This window comes from Melozone crissalis, unplaced genomic scaffold (genome assembly GCF_028551555.1).
Source record: "Melozone crissalis strain CALT ecotype California unplaced genomic scaffold, PUWL_Pcris_2 ptg000027l_1, whole genome shotgun sequence".
NCBI lineage: Eukaryota > Metazoa > Chordata > Aves > Passeriformes > Passerellidae > Melozone > Melozone crissalis.
In genome coordinates, this window is record NW_026535805.1 from 10,266,196 (window position 1) to 10,283,496 (window position 17,301).

The 17,301-nt window shown below is 46.1% G+C and overlaps 1 protein-coding gene across 5 annotated transcripts in view; it reads left to right on the forward strand.

The window, feature by feature from the left end:
* The window catches only part of TTC7A (tetratricopeptide repeat domain 7A), a 169,869-nt gene extending 157,871 nt beyond the window's left edge, over nucleotides 1–11,998 (forward strand). For all 5 annotated transcript variants that reach the window (XM_054279311.1, XM_054279312.1, XM_054279313.1 and 2 more), the window contains one exon: nucleotides 8,222–11,998. In XM_054279311.1, coding sequence (XP_054135286.1) covers nucleotides 8,222–8,443 — 222 coding nt within the window. In that variant the 3' untranslated portion in view covers nucleotides 8,444–11,998. The remainder of the gene's footprint in view (nucleotides 1–8,221) is intronic.
* Nucleotides 11,999–17,301: the final 5,303 nt, after the last annotated feature.

Genomic DNA, 17,301 nt, shown 5'->3' on the forward strand with positions numbered 1-17,301 from the left:
AATTCAGCAAAATCTCTTTGTACACGAAGGTTTGTGATTTAGGAGAGATTCTGTGTTGAGAGACGATCAGGACACACACTCCTTGTGGGATCAGAGGCACTGGAGCAGAGTCTGGAGGCACTGGCTGGACCACAGCAGTGTGTTCCTGCCCAGCTCGCTGTGTTTCCCAGCAGCTCAGCTAAGCTTAGTGCTCAGCTGTGACACTGCACACAGGGCTCTGGCTGTAGCTGTGTGCAGGATATCATTAATCACATGCTTTCCCAGAGACTGCCAGTAGTGGAAAACTAAGCAAATTAAGATATTTTAAATACCTCGGCTCTCCTTTCAGAGACATTGGCGTGCTGTGTGCTTCTGTCAGTGTGTCTTTGCTGCACTATGCCCCTCCCCAGTGCCATACCAAATGCAACACTTGCTCTGGCCATGAGCTCTGTGGCACTGAGGCTGAGACCCTCAGCAGAGCTGAAGCTGTTGCCTGTGAGAACCTGTTCATGACTCACACATTCAGACAAGATGTACTCTGCATGCAGAGGGGAAGATAACATGCATGGGAGGTGTGTGCATCAGCCCCTCCTTTGTTGCAAGGCAGTGCATTAAAAACTGGGGAAAGATCCAGCACTGGCACTGAAGGGATACCTAAGAAAGCAGAAATTCCCTATTCCTCAGCCACAGCACACTGTGGACACTCAGATTAATTTGGTGTCCAATTCTTAAGCCTAGACATTCCCCAGCTATCTGCAGCAGCATCTTGTTAGGTGCAACAAAACATAGGCACCTGCTTACTATCAAAATAAAGGCAGAGCTTTTACCCTCCTGGAGCAATGGGGGTGCTTAACAGCTGCCCTACCCTCTTGAAAACATTTGCTAGAAGTTACCATGTGCTCCCTGGACACAGGAGAGGCAAGTTCTCAAGCTTCCTTAGCCTGAGAACACTTAAACCCAGGACTTCTGCCTCCCAAAGCTTGTCCCTTGACTCTGTCCCTGCTGTTGGAATTGTTCCTGAGTAATGACAAATTATTCAATGTGAAATTATTAGCAGCCGATGGAGCACAGCTACTGCTTTCTAATTGAGTGCTTTAGCCAGCAGGTTACCTGCCACTCTTCAACACCCTGCATGTGTGTTACATGCCTTTTCTCTGTTTGCTGATGGTTATCAGTTTCAGTTCTGGACAGATTTTGAAATACTCGGATATATTTGGCTGAATCTCACTCATTTCAATGAGGCTTTCTGCCAGGGAAGCTGGTACAGTGCAGAACTGGGACCTTATGTTATAAATTATATTATCTAAATTGTTATTTATTATTAGTTTGGGACCTTCTTTGGTACATATTTTTACAGATGACACCATGAGCCTGAGTAGTAGTTGAATCTCCTGTGTTCTCTATTGCAGTATTACTGTGACAACTGCTAAGATCAGGGCTGGGAAGCATCTTTCCTTCCCTAGGAAAAGAGACTGTGAAACAAATACTGGATTTAGTTACTCTCAGATACATGGTTGAGGCATCCTGTTAGGTTTCCTCGCTTTCTGCTTCATCTCCATGTAGGTCTCAGCAAAGGAAGAACTGTCTAGAGAATATTCAGCATGCAGCAGATGATTCTGCTTTGCATGAAGCTTAAGTGACGACAATCCAACAAGGCAGAAAAACTCTTCATTCTCCCTAGGCTTGTATGAGCCTCCCTGTGAAGAGATCAGAACCTCCTGGTTTGAAATGCTGCCTTAGGGTTTGCTTTTTATGTCAATAAATGTTTTATCACATTTAAGCTTCAAACACAGTAGAAACATCCCTGCTAACATTTGATGAACTCAGTAGAGACAGCAGGCCTGGGCAGAGGGCAGTGTGCAGCATGGCACAGTGCTTCCCTTCTGCAGGGCAGGGGGTGCCTTGGCCTCACAGGGGGCCTGGGCAAGATGCTGCCTTTGCAATTACTCACTGCCTAGGAAAACACGCTGGCAAGCTAAGGGAGGGGATGTTCCTCTCTTCAGGACTTCACCACTTTTGGTCTTTTCTTCCTTCTGCTTTTTCTTCTCTCCCTGCAAGCTCACTGCGATTGATAAAGCATATCCATGTGCCCAGGTCTCTGGTGGGCTTTAGTTGTCACTGTTTTCACACTCAGGTAGTCTGTCTCTCCTGATACCTCCTTGCAGTCTCATTTCTTCCCTTCCCTCACACTCCAGTGTAGCACACAAAGAGACTGCAGTGAAGTTTGAACAGCCAAAGCAAGGCTGCCTTTTGGTGCCTGCAGTACTGGAGCTGAAGTCTCCAGGCTGAGCCTACCGAGTTAAAACCCACAGGCAGTGTACAAGTGCCACAAATCATGATGCAGTCTCAGGTTTTTTGCTTTTCCCAGTGCTTGCCAGTTCCCCCCCATCAGTGCTGTTCCTTCGTTTCTCCTCTCAACATTCTGTGTTTTGCAGTGGCCCTGCCTGCCTTCCCTCTCCTCCCTTCTCCTTCCCCTCCTCTGCTTTATCAAATGCAGCGCTTCAGCGTCACTGACTGACAGGGGATGCAGCAGCTTGGGCAGAGGAGATGGAGGGGGGGAAGGAAGAGGAGGAAAAGCTGCTCTCAACAAAGGAGGCAGCAGAAACACTGAAAGACAAGCTTTCTCCCAGAAGTGAATCCCAGTCATCCTTTGTTAGGGCAACAAATGATGATATGGTCTCTAACTCAGTTCAGTGAGAGGACCCTGATTGCTCCCTGTACTCCTACAGTCTTTTCAGAAACAGAGCTCAAATGTATAGCTCAGGTTCACCATAACCTGGACTGAATCAGCAAAATGGGTGATCAGCTACCCCCACGCTGCCAGGCACTGCATGACTAAGTGACAGCGCCACAAAAACTCACTTCATTGCTCACAACTAAAAAAAAATCCTAGCTTTTCAGAGATGTAAAGGTCATGAATGTAGGGGGAAAGAATCACAGAGCAATTGGCTGCTTATATGTCTGTCTTTATTCTAGGAGTCCTAGGATTTCCGGGGTTAATCTTCGCCATTCTCTAAGAGGACACTGATATTTCATGGTTAATGCAACAGATTTTGCTTACAACTTGCTCTGATTGCTAAATAATTGCAGAAGCGTGTGCTACCCTGTAGCAGTGCGGATTTTCTGTTACATGAGACTGTTATCACCAAATGCCAAATGCATCTTGAAAGGCTTTTTGTAGGGTTCTGCTGAATAAGCACACTTCTGAATGATCACTTTTCTGCAGCATGCCCTGCTTTTGCCAGCTGCTGATTGCTCTCCTGCTAACCACAAGGGACATGTCCACATTACAGACTGGAGTAAACAGTAAGGATACTGCATTTACCTTGAAATTAATTAAATAATGCACTTAAGGAAGCCCAGCAGCAAAGTCTGATTAATTCTGGAAACTTCTTGGGGTATTCAGACAATAATAGGCAGAAATGCTGTGCTAAATAGAGAGAAGCATCAGAGACAACCTCACTTTGGAATTAGAGTCTTAGGCAAAGAGACAGTGAGAATTTGCATTTAATGTGATTTTTAAAATCCATTTGTAAAGGATAGAGTCTAGTCCACCTATACAAATTCTCCAAAAATGAGATGACCTTGAAAATACAACAAAAAGCAACCTTCCAGGAATGAAATGACGTGTTTTTCTGGACATCTCTTTCCAATACAAGCCCTAAAGGAAAGAACAAGCTAATCTGTGCCACCTATTTGGAAGGAGACAACTCCCTGCAGCTCATCAGGTGTTTGAACTAAATATTTGCAAAGGAAGTTTTGATTTTCTTTACTAAAAATAAACTCCAGCTTGTACATGAGGCTTATTTTGCAGTCTTCCACAATGTCTTTCCTGCACTATTTTCTGGGAATTTTAAGAGCTAACATTTGAACAGGTTTTGTCAAACTCTAAGGAAATAAAGGCACAGGTAGAAATTTCATGACCTTCTAAAACTGGGACTTGAAGTGTGGCTTATGTTCACTTTCTTTATTAGTGAAAATAAGTCACTTTTTTTCTCATCTAACTTAAATTGAAATATGGCTCTCCTATTCTAAAACAAAAATAGCCTCACTCAAGTATCAGTTACTAAGTATCACATCACTGAAGGCAAGGCAGTCCAGTCCAGTGTCACCATAGAAGTGGTTTAGGTTTTGTTTGTTTTGCATGCAGACGAGGTCAAAAATACTTTTGAAAAAGCTTCCCATGGGCACCCTCTGTTCCCTGAAATTAAAAACCATCAATTCAGGAGTCCAGCTGTCAGCATAAGGCACACTAAATCAGCAGACCAGATTCACTGTCCCCTCCCAGCCCTCGTCCCCTGCTAGACTGTCCCTGTGTGGCTGTGCCGAGCCCTTCACCTCAGCTGAGCTTGTGCCAGAGCTCTCAGCCCTTTTACAGTCTGGCTTCAGCTCTGCCCTCAGCACTCTGCCTCTGCTTACAAGAGCCAAGGTACATCTTCAGACCTTTAGAAGAAATCAAATTCATTTGTGGAGGTTACCCTCAGACCTTCTCTAGTGAGTGAGTGAGTGAACTCACACCCCAGCACTGTGCAGCTGTGTTGGTGCAAGCAGGACATGAAATGCCTCTGTGTGGCTGGCAAGGGGCTGGGCTGCCCACAGGAGTTTGAAGGAAAAATTATTCCCACTCACCTTTTAAGTTGGTTTGGATTTTTTTACTATTTATAATATGCTTGAGTTTTAAAAATAAGCCTGTCCTCATTGCTCCTTAGAGTCTGACTCAGTACCAACACCACTGACAGAGAGGGCCATACTTAGAGGTACTTGTCATCTTTGGGAGGAAAATCACTGGGCCAAACCAGAAGTGCCAGTGCTAGCCAGGAGGTGGCAGAGGAGTCAGGCTACCTTGTACACCAGTTTCTGCATTGTTTTGGCAAAAAGACAAATAGAAACTGAGGAAAGACAACAAAACCCGGTCCCACCCTCCATCTTCAGGAATAAGAGGATGAAACCCTTAATCACATTCCTGCTTGTATTTATACTAATTGCTCCTCTTCCTGAGATCTGACTTTATGAAATTATGCATGCACACCAAGTAGATGAGTTTCCATAGAAACTCAGGAGCTGAACTTTCATTAGAAAAATCTTTTTTAAAAAAATCTTCCAGATAAAAATGCAAATTGCCTGTCAGTGGGTGGCTTTCTGAATTTAGATATAATTTTTTTCTTTTGCACTGTAGGCAGATTCCAGCTGGACCTACATAGCAACAACATGCAGGCATTGTTTATAGCAAGCCAGACTCCATGGGGAAATGAGAAATTCAGTAGCAAGGAGAAGCTCTCAAGTGCAAATACCTCAGAGAAACAAAAACTCAAGTGCTCAGTGCTGCATCTTCCTGAGGCTTTGAGGTTTGTTCAGCCTCCAGCTCTCAAAATGCTTGTGGTTTGCAAGGAGCAGTGTGGGGAGGAGGGGAGGGAGGAAATGCAAAACCAGAAACTCTCCTGCACACAGAATTAATGATGTTCAACCTGTCCTTTAAACATCAGCAGCGTATTTGTGCCGCTTCAGTTAAGCCTCGCTAAAAGGCTGACACCATCTGTCACTGCTCACTCTGGGCACAGGACGGGCTCTGTGCTGGGCTGGGGAGCCTTGGCAGACCTGGCTTGGCCAAAGCCCAAACTTGGGCTGAGGCCTGGAGCCCAGGGTCATGTGCCCACACTGCCTGGAAGTCCAGGCATGCGTGCAGGAACAGGGCATGGGGCTGTTCCTCATCAGAAGGGGGAAGCAGGATGGTGGCATGCCTGGGAAGGGCCACGGGCCTGGGCAGCATTTGGCACCAACAGTTGTGCATGCAAGCAAGGAGGAGGTGAAAATCTCAAACTCCTTCAGCAAATGTTTCCTCCAAAAACATAGCAGTGTTTCACCTGTGCAGTATATTGCAGTGTCAACAGGAGGCCTTCCCCTGGCTTTGGGGAGCCTGGAACAGCTCTCTCTGTGGGTTCACTGATGTTTTCTCAGCCAAACTGGCAAGCTTGAAAGCACTGGATACCAAAGAGGAAATTTTTACCTGAGCTGTGCTTGCTGGAGGGCACCCACTCCCCATGGGCACAGCAGAGCACAGTGCTGCTCCTGGGCCTCCAGCACAGCACAGCAAACCCTGGGGAGCACAGCAGGGAAGCCACACCAGGCTGTGGTTCTTGACCAGCAAGGCTGCTGGGGCATGCAAGGGAGCTGAGCTGCACGAGCAGTTTACGACGAGGTGGATTTCAGTGCAGCATTGTTGAGAGGCGCGAGATGTCAGCCGGGCAGGGAATTCCCCTCCTCGTTGGAGAGGGATGACAGGCAGCAGCTGCTCGGGCTCCTGGCCCCTGTGCCTCCAGGGCCAGCAGCCCTCTGAGAGGCTGGATGCTGCTCAGTGTCAGGGTGAGGACAGCGCCGGCTCCCCCGCCACCAGAGAGCACAATCGGCTCTGCTCGGTCAGCACAACAGGAAGGGATTTTAGGAAGAGTGGGTTTGTGGTCGAGGACAAACTTGAGCTGAGATAGCTCCTGTCTATTCTTGGCTCAGCGGCAGATTTGCTACGGCCACGCTTCTTGCCCTTTCTATGCCTCATTATCCCTGTCAAGCGGGTGACTCAAATTATAATTGCACAAATTCCTTGCAGTCTGCCATTACGTGCCTGCAGCCATCTCCAGGCAGCCACCTCCAGGGGAACCAGCCTCTCCCACCAGGAACCTCTGTGCCACCTATGCCTGCACTCAAGGGGATCCTAAGATAACACCCTGTTGCCTTGTAGTTTTCCTGCATAGAAAGGAACCTAAAGAAAAAACAACCCCACTGCATCTCTAAATGATCACATTTGATACTGAGTTGATTATTCAGGTCAAGGTTATGGGCAAGAAGGAGTCAGTGAAGTTTTTCATAGCACTGCCAATATTTGATTAAATGGCTGTTTCCTAGTATTTCTCTCAGGCAAATGAATGTGTTTCTGTAGGTATTAGTACTATCACTGGCCTTAAGGATGCTGCTGCACCCTGTGTTTAATGGTACTTTTGTAAAAGCAAACTAAACAAAACAGAGCAAAAACCTTCACTATTTCTAAAAGCATCACCATTCTTTCATCAGTAATTTACTTGGGTTCTAGTTGTGAGACATTTCAGGTTTCTTACATCTTTTCATATGCACTAAAGACAATTAGACAGATTAAAGATTAAGCTAATGCTTTTCCTTATATATATGCATCCACCTACTATGTTGTCCCAGGAAAAGCATGAAGTCAGGCAGTCATCTCACTTGCCAGCATTTCCAGGGGTGAATGTGGGCAGAGGCCATGCAGAGCTTGGCAGGTGACATGGCAGTGCTGGCTGCTTCTTCCAGAGGCCACACCTGGATGAAGCTGCTGGAAAGTTCATCCTGGTGTGTGCACCTTCAGGAGGAAGCAGAGAAATGCCAGGATACGTTGTGGCCTGTGACAAAGCCCATGTGACCATCTGGGCTCAGTGGTTGACTGCTGTGTAATTAACAGGGAGCCTGGCTCATTAGGTGCCTTGTGGGTTCAGACACATCCACGAGAGCCCTATAGGAAAACATGTTCTTCCTAACACTTCTTTCATCCTCCCCCTCCCGTTCCTTCCAGATGGTTACACCCACTTGTGTCTTTTCTTACCCTAAGGACAGCTTTTTAAACAAGGTTCCTCCATCCTTCTCCTCCCCCACGCTGCTTTAGGATCTACATTGAAGTGCAGGAGGACAGAGCTGTTACATCCCATGCTGTTACATACAGCCTGCCCGTGCAAGGCTGGGAGGAGACCACATCCCTCTGCCCCCTGTTTGCTGGGAAGGAAGATCTCAGTGTAATCAGGATGCAGGAGATGAGAGACTTTACCTCAGGCTCAGCTGGGTGTTGCAGATGTGCAGGAATGAATTCAGATGCTGGCTGTAGTCAAACCTGTGTATATTTTCTGGGCAAGGAGAGAGGGATGCTTAAAGGGCCTGTAGCTTTTCTTCTGTATAGCACCAATAAATGCTCTCCCAGTAACACACAGCAGCAGCACTTGCAGAGCTGAATCTGAATCTGCTTTTAAAAACAATTATTTTCTCAGTTGCTTTTTAAAGAGCGCATCACTATCAAAAACCACAGAACTTAACAACTGATCACTTTTATTCCTCAGAAGTAGGCGGAGATGCCCCCTCCATAGGAGTCCTGTGCCTGCTCTCCCAGGGCAGCTTGGTGGGAGCTTGGGGTGCTCCATTTCTTCCTCTCCTGAGCGCTGTTGTTAACTGCCCATCACTTGTTTGTTGGCAGGGCCTGGTGCTGAGCAGACTTGGGCGGAGGGAGCTGGCCCAGAAGGTCCTCAGAGACGCCATCCGGATCCAGACCACCAGCCACACTGCCTGGAACAGCCTTGGAGAGGTCTTGCAGGCTCAGGGCAAAAACGAAGCAGCCATTGAATGTTTCCTCACTGCCCTGGACCTTGAATCCAGCAGTCCTGTCATTCCATTCACCGTCATACCCAGGGAGCTCTGAAGCTGCTCCCCGCAGCTCTAAGCACTTGCATTGCCTGGACAGACACCAAAACCAAGCAGATAAACAAAGAGGCCCAACAAAAAGTGCCATTGTAACCTGGAACTAGGCTAAGTAATTCCAGGATGGGGCTCAGGTCTACAGGCTTAGCTTAGACAAGCCAAACTGAAGAAGAAATTGCAACAGGCAGGAACAGAGAATGCCTTTTTCTTCACATGTGCCTGGCTAACCTCCTGTTCAAGTTAATAGCAAGGCTTAGTTCAAAGTGCTGGTTCAAGGTGACTGTAGAAAAATCATGCTAGGGTACAGCTGTTCAAAGCACTTGCACCTTTCAGTGTTGGTTGAAAATAAAACCCCCAAGCCCTGAATTAAAGCCCAGAAATGCTCTAAATAGGAGTAAATTCACCAACTTGAGCAAGTTGTGTGTTAGTATGTGGCTGTCTCCCCACAGATCTGGCAGGACAAGAATGACACTTGCACCAAATAGACATACAGTATATGCTGTTTACAAAATTATTTCATCTATTTTGATAATCCTTTTTCCTGCCTTGCTTTTATATACTGTATATGCTCACTATATTTAGTGTAGCACTCGCCTAGATAAATTTAAAATTAAATTTTAGTTTTAAATTAAAAATACTTTTTTAAAAATAAAGCTGCTATTGCAGTATAACTCACAAAAACAGTAAGACCAAAGACCAAATCAGTTCACACTTGAACTAGTATTAAAAACACATAAATATCTCCACTTACATATTTATTGAAAGGCCTTACATGAAGTAACTAATTTTAAGCTCTGAGCTTCATTCTTGCTAATCACCTATTGCATCAGTTTAGCAAGGAATATAGTGTTTACCAGTATATAGTAACTGAACTCTGTGCTCTACCACATTACCAATCCTGGCACAAAACATTTTCATATCCTTCTTCTGATGATGCAAAAGAAGGCAGCAGTCTTTTAAGGGGAAGTGTGCTGAAGGCAGTATATGTGTGCATGAACTGCTTCTTCCTTAAAACTAAATCCTTGGATTGTCCATAGGAGTTTCACAGTAGAGGTATGGAGTGGAGCCTTCAGTGGCATCATTTTGCATCTCCTGTCAGGTGTAATAGTGAGGAGCTTCTGATGCACACAGCCTCCCCATGGCTGGGACAGCCAGGGAGGGGACACAGCTGGCACAGCCCCTGCTGAGCTGCTGCTCAGCTCTGTGTGACCTCCCCAGGGCCTTGGCAGGGAGGTGGAGCTGGACTGTGCTGTCACACAAGAGCCAACCCAGACCAGACCAGTCCCAAGATAAAGAAGATGCAACAATTTGCTGCACTTTTCTACAAAAAATAAAAAAAGGTTGGGGCTTTGCGCCCATTTTTGTCCAAAGATTTGTGACTATTTACTAAGTAAGTTTGCACTAAAGCACACTTTGTACTATAATTCTGCCCAGTATTGTGATCCACAACTAGTTCACTCTGGAAATAATAATATCCTCAGGCAATAAATAAGATGGCATGTTTCTTGCAGAGCCTGAGGCTCTGGCAGCAGACTTGAAGTCATTGTTGTTTACAGTTATTTGGAAATCTGCAGGCTAATGGAGAGCTGGGCCCTTGTGCTGCTCCCAGCCCACACCATCGGAGAGCTCCCGCCCCCAGCCTTCCCTCAGGATGCCTGCACCAGGGGAAGCACACTGCTCTCAGGTTCCTCGCAGCAGCCTGGTGCACTCCAGGCCAATATTTTTATTTTTTCCCCTTAAATGATGCAGATGCAATAGCCCAGCTTATTTATCTGTTCACTGAGGGATTCCAGATCTGATGTAGGCTGATTTCACTGCAGGTGAAAGCAGCCCAGCCGTGAAAGGTGCTCAGCCCATGAGTCCTCTGGCTTTGCAGTGCCACACAGGCACCCAAAAGGACTTTTTTAGGCCAGGGGCAGGTTTCCTAGGAGACAGTGTTCCCCAGCCACATTCCTTTTTGCAATAGCACCAGCAGCAGAGGAAGGAGTAGGTGTTAAAGTAGCAGAATTAAAGGAGTTTCAAGAAGACAAAAAGATGCAGCAAGACACGTTTTGCTGCGAAGGATGCTCTGAAGTCAGCTCACTCTGTACTACAGGGAGAAAGAGGGAAGGGGAGGGGAAAGATGCTGTTGTTGACATAATATGTAAATTGTTACCTAGGTGTTTTAAGCCCAGTTTCACAGTCAGATGCAATCCGACAATAGACTTAAGCAGAGATATATATAAATAGATGTTATGTTCGGGTGTTTGTTCTGCCCCACAGTTGCCGGGGTGGGAGCGAGCCCTCTGTGTGTGGCACAGAGCCGGAGTCGCCGCTCCCTTGTGCCGTGAGTGTTTGCACAGCACTGCCATAGCAACTTCTGTGCACTGGGCAGCCACTGCAGAACAAGCTGTGCATCCACCTCTGCCACCCAGGAGCTGCTTGAAGAGGTCTGTAACGGGGCTGGGCCGTGACCTGGCAGGAGGGTGCCTGTCTCCCAGCAGCAGCTGAAAAGCAAACACTCACAGATCCATTTGCTCCTGCACACGTAGCTTGTGAGCAGCCAGCAGCCCATCACGTTTGTTGTGATCAGGCAAACTTCATCCTGATGATAATCACACTTGCCACAGCACTCATCTTCCTGGAAGAGGGGCAAGCATTAAAGAATACTTTGAGTGCATCAGCAAGTCAGGTGTTGCCAGGGTGGTCCCATCTTGTGTGCATTAATGAGCGTTTCTGGCATTGGAATCTCAGTCCTAAGAGCCTCTGCTCCATGTGTGGCAGGGAAGGTGTGCCTGAGTAAATGCCATCATCACCAGCAATCAGAGGGCTGTGGTACCCTCTACCAGCTCACCACACCACAGCACTCGCAACAACTGCAGACAAAGTACTTTGCATACATACTGGACTCAATCCTGAGATTTCCTGCCTGCTTCCCAGAGGATGCAAAATACCTCTTGGCTGGAAGGGTATTGTATGGGCTTGAAATGCTCTGTACAATGCAGGAAAGAGAGTGGTTGTTGCAGACTTACAAGTACTTTGGGGTTGAATCCTCCAGTTATATTTGTTAATCATGCTCAGCAAAACGGAAGTCTTCCCAAACTTACATGCTGCCTCTCTCACTCAACATGGATTTTGTTCACACTTCCAGATACAGAAAACAAAGACAACTGCTTCAGACAATCCTATGTATTGTAGTATTTATTTAGATAGCAATGTTGATAAATCTGATAGACTTACCTCCCTGAGCTCAGTAATAGGTGTGGCAGGGAATCCTGGCATGCTTAATGCTCAGGGTTTGAGATTTAAGAACAGAAGATTTACATCCCTGTCTCATATGATTATTGCAGATCGTAAGTAATGGAAGTTTGGGAAACAATAATTTTGGGGAACCAATTCTGCAAGTTTTAGCACTGACTTGAGTCTTAGCAGAGTTTTCTCATTCATCAGTTTTGAAAGAGGAAGATAAAAAGCCCATATCATTGCCTAAAGTATTATGGTCCTCTTGTTCCACTACAAGATTCTTTTCCATTTTTTGGCAGAGTGCATGCAAAAAGAAAAAATAATTACCTTCTGTTTTCCTGTTGTGCAGTAAAGGAGTGGTATGTGCCGTTGCCTTTGGCCAACAAGGAGGATTGCATATTGTAACAAAAGTGACTCTGCCTCCAGGACAACAGAAGGAGAAGCCCAGCAGGCCAGGGAACAGCTCCCCTCCCTGCCTCATCCCCTGTGCAGTGTCATTAGTGCCCCTGGAGCAGTTGGTTCCGGGCATTCCCAGCTGAGCTCTGCCCAGCCCGCGCTCATTCCGCACAGGGAGCGCGGCCGATCCCGCGCCGCGCACGGACCCCGTCCGTTTCTATTGGAAACACTTCGTGCTCCTGATTATCACAATGCTTCACAAGTGCTAATTATCTTTTCTTGGTAATGACTAATAAATCCAAATGGAGAACAGTCCTGGAGGGTGTTTACTGGAAAATTCACTGGCTGGGTACCAAAGCAGGCACAGCACTGGCTGCTGCAGTTGGAATTACAGTTATTTTGTCCAAAAAATGTTCCATTTTCAGAGAGTCTTGGTAAAGAATGAGTTTGGCTAGTTTGTATTTCTTTTTAATGACAAGCAAAGTGGGAAACAATCCTTTTTAGTGAAAAGGCATCACTGCCATGATCTTTTTTCAGCCAAACCAACAGAGATTTGATAGTTGCAGTTAAGCCTACAAGAGGAAGGCTTCCCAAAGCAACTGTGCTGCAGCAATAATTCCCTCTGACTCAATTGTATTACAGGCATATTTGACAATTATGCAATGGGCATGTGGAGCTCTCCCTCCTTATTTGGCCAAGGGGAGCTGCTTTGTGCCCACAGGGACAGCTGTGGCACACATCTGGGTGCTGTCAGCACTGCCCTGGCGCCTGCCACCTGCAGGGTGGCTGCTGGCTCAGTGACCCTCAGACTGCTCCCCAAGCCTGGCTCCCAGGGACGCTTTCCTTGCTGCTGAGTTGTTGCTCAGAGCTGCAGGATGCCAGTGCATGCTCAGACAGAAGGTTGTTTTCCCAGAAATGGAAAGCTGGGTCGTCCATCAGTCCGTGATGCTGGCAGGAGGGGAGGTAAGAACTGACCCAGCAGTTGCTTCTAATGAACTGGCTTGTGCCTTCAGCTCCAGGAAACCAAGGCAGGTTCCCAGGTGACTGGGTACTAGAAGATCCAGCTGGTTTTCTCACAGAATCACATGCCAGTCAGTGTCACAAACCTCTGATAGGGATGCAATGCTGCAACCACTGCGTAGCAGCCCATGGTGATTCAAGTAAAGAACCTCCCTGAGTCAGTGCTTAGAGAGGTGCTCAGCCTTTGCACAGCCAAGCATGTCCACCGTGCCACTCTGATAGTGTTGTCACAGGTGGCAGAATCAGTTTTCCATGTAACTTCCTTGGTCATTGTATGATATTTCCACCGAATTTAATAAAATTAACCCTGTGGAAAACAAAAATTGCTCCTTATATTTCCTGCTGATCTTATTCATGCCACGGATGCTTCAAGCATTATGAAATGTCCAGTTGTTATATTAACTGGAACCCAGTGTGCCTAGGAGTTACCAGTTACAAAGGGTATTTTGGCCTACACTCTGTAGTTCATGGGAAAAACGAGAGTGAGCATGCAAGCAGCGTGCCTTCAGAGAGGAACAGAGCCAGGAAAATGGAGCAATGTAGCTTCAGATGTTTGGATTTGTGGAGATTTAAGCGAGCATCATGCTTTTCTTGTGCTTCATCCAGTAAAAATAAACAAAGGTAGTGTGAGAAACTCTAACATCGAGGTAATATGTAAATACTATGCTGTCAAGTTTAGGGACTTACCTTACTTTGGCCACAATGCCGTTAATCATCTTTTTTGCTACAAACAGTTACTCCTGTTATTATTTGGAAATAAAATGTCTCCATTCAAGAGTTTCCAGAGCATTCTGTGCATTTACACATTAATCTTTTGGGCAGGTTTCAAGGAGGCCTGCTTAAAAAGTCCATCCCTTAGTTTCATACTCAAATGAGATTAAGGATGAGGTTTTTGAAGAACATTTCTTCATAACTGTGGCTGCTTTGGTTTATGAGTGTACTCAGCATAAATCAAGCAGAACGAGGTTTCTCTGTGGCAATAACAGATTTAAGTCCTTCAGCTGCTCATACAGTCTTAAAAATTGAAAATTGAAGTGAATAAAATACTGGCTCTAACTTTTTCTTCATTTTTCTCTTGATGTGGAGAGGGAGCAAAACACTGGTGTGGGGCAGGGAGGGAAGGAGGGAGGGAAGGAGGGAGAAGGGTTCCATGCCCCTCCAAGCAGGAGCCCAACTGGAGGCCTCCAACTGAGCCCCAGCCAAAGCTAGGCAATTTCATTGTTTAGTGCCCTCTGAGGAGACCACTCATCTTTGCTGGTACCTAATGCTGGCACATTGCCTGCTACCTGCTCTGCATCACACAGACATTTAATATTCCCTTTCTGTTTAAATGGGAAGAAAATAAGTCCTTTTGCCCCTCATTTTTGCTGGAAGGACCTCCAGTTGGTTTGGGAGCTCCACTTTTAATACAGAATCATTTCTTCCCTTACAGAGAACGAGTTGCATTTCAATGATCCTCTTGAAAGGTCATTAAGAATAATTTAATAAATTTTAATAATTTATTATATATTTTATCTAATTTTTAATAATTGATTCATACCTCCACTTCTTTCTGCACCAGAATGTTCAGATACATATAATATATTCCTGCTTCATGTGAGGTCCAGATATTTGGCAGTTCTGAAATGTAGCAGTCCCATAAACTTCCCAAGGGAAGAGATGAGAAGCATTGCTGCTTCCCAGATGTTCTCTTCCATGGCAGTCTCAGGCAATCAGATTTTTGTGGAGTCACCAAAGCCCCAGAGTTTACTTTGTCTTTAACCACATCCCTCAGGAAATGTCACATCCCAGTCAGACGTGCCTGAACCAGTCTTTGCAACAAAGGGAAAATAACCTCCTGCTCTTTAAAGGCTGGTGTTAGAGAAAACAGACTTGGGCAACACTGGCTTACTGTGTTGCCATGAGCAGCCACGAGAGCACTGAAGGGAGCTGTGGCTGTCAGGCCAGTTCCCTGTGCTGTGCTGTCTCCACAACAAAGAGCAACATCTCACAGCCAAAACATCCCTGCAGATCCACCAGCTGAAGGGCGAGATCCAAGGGCTTCCTCAGTGCTCCAACTTAAGCAAGTGTTAAACAGTGGAGGAAAAAATCCTTGCAGGTCGTTGCCCTGAGTGGTAGAGCTGCAACTTCCAGGTCTGGTCCCATTTAGAGCTGATGTAGCTGCTGTGGTCATCTGGCTGATGGAGGAGGAGATGCAGGCAGGCAGAACACCTGAATTTTATACAGCAAAAGTGGCAAGCATTGTATCATGGCCTAAAAAAGCAGAAGAGCAATAAAAACTGTAAAACAGGAGATGTTTTCCTTGCTGAGGAGCTCTCACAGAGGCAAAGCCCACCTTCACCAGCTTTTCTGACAGAAACATGGAAAAACCTGAGTCTGTGAGAGTAAGAGCAGATGCCAAGCAGCCTCCTGACTGCAAAGACCTCTCTGAACTTCAGTTCTGCCCCTGCCCTGCAGCAGAGACCCCAGCCCATCCAGACAGCAGGGGACCCAGACCCCTCCATGGTGGGCTTAGGGCAGATGCCAGTCCTGTGCCTGTCAAACAGCACAGTCCTCAAAGCAAACACTTCATTACATTATGCATGACAAGTCAAACATCTTTATTTATAATGCAGTTGTTTATGATATTGCAATTATGTCTGGAAAGCAGGATGAATGAATCAGCAATAATTATCCCTGTATTTTGTTGTCCAGGGAGAGGGGCTGACACAGGCAGTCCGGGTTTGCAGTTTCAAAAGGATGGGAGTTAAGGATACAGCGATTTTCTGGTCACTGGAGGTTAGAGGTGATTTTGTGCCCAGTGTAAATGGCATTGTCTGGCAGAGACAATTAGCAAATGAAGCGCTGCCTCACCAGAGGCTTTGCAGCCTCTGAGTCTCTTCTTCCAGCCTGACAACAAACAGAAATTTGAGATGGTATCTCGGGTTTCCAAAACAGGAAGCTGCTAAATCCAGCAAGAGAGCAATTCATTTCCCACTTATAATGATGCTGCTTTTAAATCCCCTTTGAGGATACTGAAGTGTGTTCCGAAGGGTAGCAAGGGAGGCATTTCATCCCCATTTTTCACCAGACCAGCTCTGCCAGCAGAGGAGCCGACAGAGGGGTGTTTTCCTGTACAGAACTGGTTGCTTCACTGTGACTCAGGCTCTGCAGTCTGCCTCCCACCCCTGACTGCCATACCCGAGGCACAGCGTGGCACAGCCCTCCCTCAAACCCCTTTCTCTTTCAAGGTCTCTTCTGTGGAGGAGGAGTTAATGGAAGTTTCCACTCACTTGTTATATTAATGCACTATAAATGACTTCTATAAATCATCAGAGTGGCCCACATCAGGCACAGGTTGGTGCAATTACAAGGTACAGGAATGTACCTTGGGCACCAGGTTCCTCTGGACAAGTGCTCCAGGTCTGGCCTTGGAGTAGTGCTGTGCTAAGGGGATGAGTTATCACAGCCAAACCTTTTCTCTTTTTTTTTTTATTTTCTCTGTTCTCCCATCATCCCCTCTTGGGTACTTGCAAAGTCCTTTCTGTTCAGCTGGCCAACAGAGAAGTAATAAGCTGAAAAATGTAAAATTATTTCAAGCTACATTCTGAAGAAAAACTTCAGAGATTTTCAACTAAATAAAGAGCTTTAAAAAGCTTCCAATTAAATAAAATATTGTTCTGACAGGACTCCTCAAGCAGTATCTTCAGTAATTGAGATTTATATGACCAGAAGTTTTGAGAGAATTGCCAGAAGGGAGAGCATTTTGAAACAAAACTTCAAGATGTTTAATCCTGAAACAATCGACACAGAACATTTGAGTTTTTCTTTTTGTCTTCCAGCCAAGAACTAACTATTCATCAAAGTTATCTCAAGTTCTATATGTGGCTTGAGTTTTCTGGAACTTAACTTTCCAGCCAATGCCATGCTTGCAAGAGTTCAGAAGTGTTTTCCAGTTCCACTTTTTGTTCTCCTGCATGTCTAACGCTGAAGTTCCTGGTGTGAAAATGTTCTCAAGTGCTTCTGCACAACATTGCCAAACAGTGCATCCACAGTCCAGCAGGCACAGGTGGTTTCCTGGAGAACAGTACCAACTGCTGAGTAAACAGCAGCATGTGCTGCTCTGCACACCTGTGCACACAAGCTGGGATTGGCCCCACTGGGGTAAACAGAGACCAGTCCCAAGCAGCTTTGGAAATCACACCTCTGCAGTGCCAGTGACGGCGATTCAAATCTGCAGCT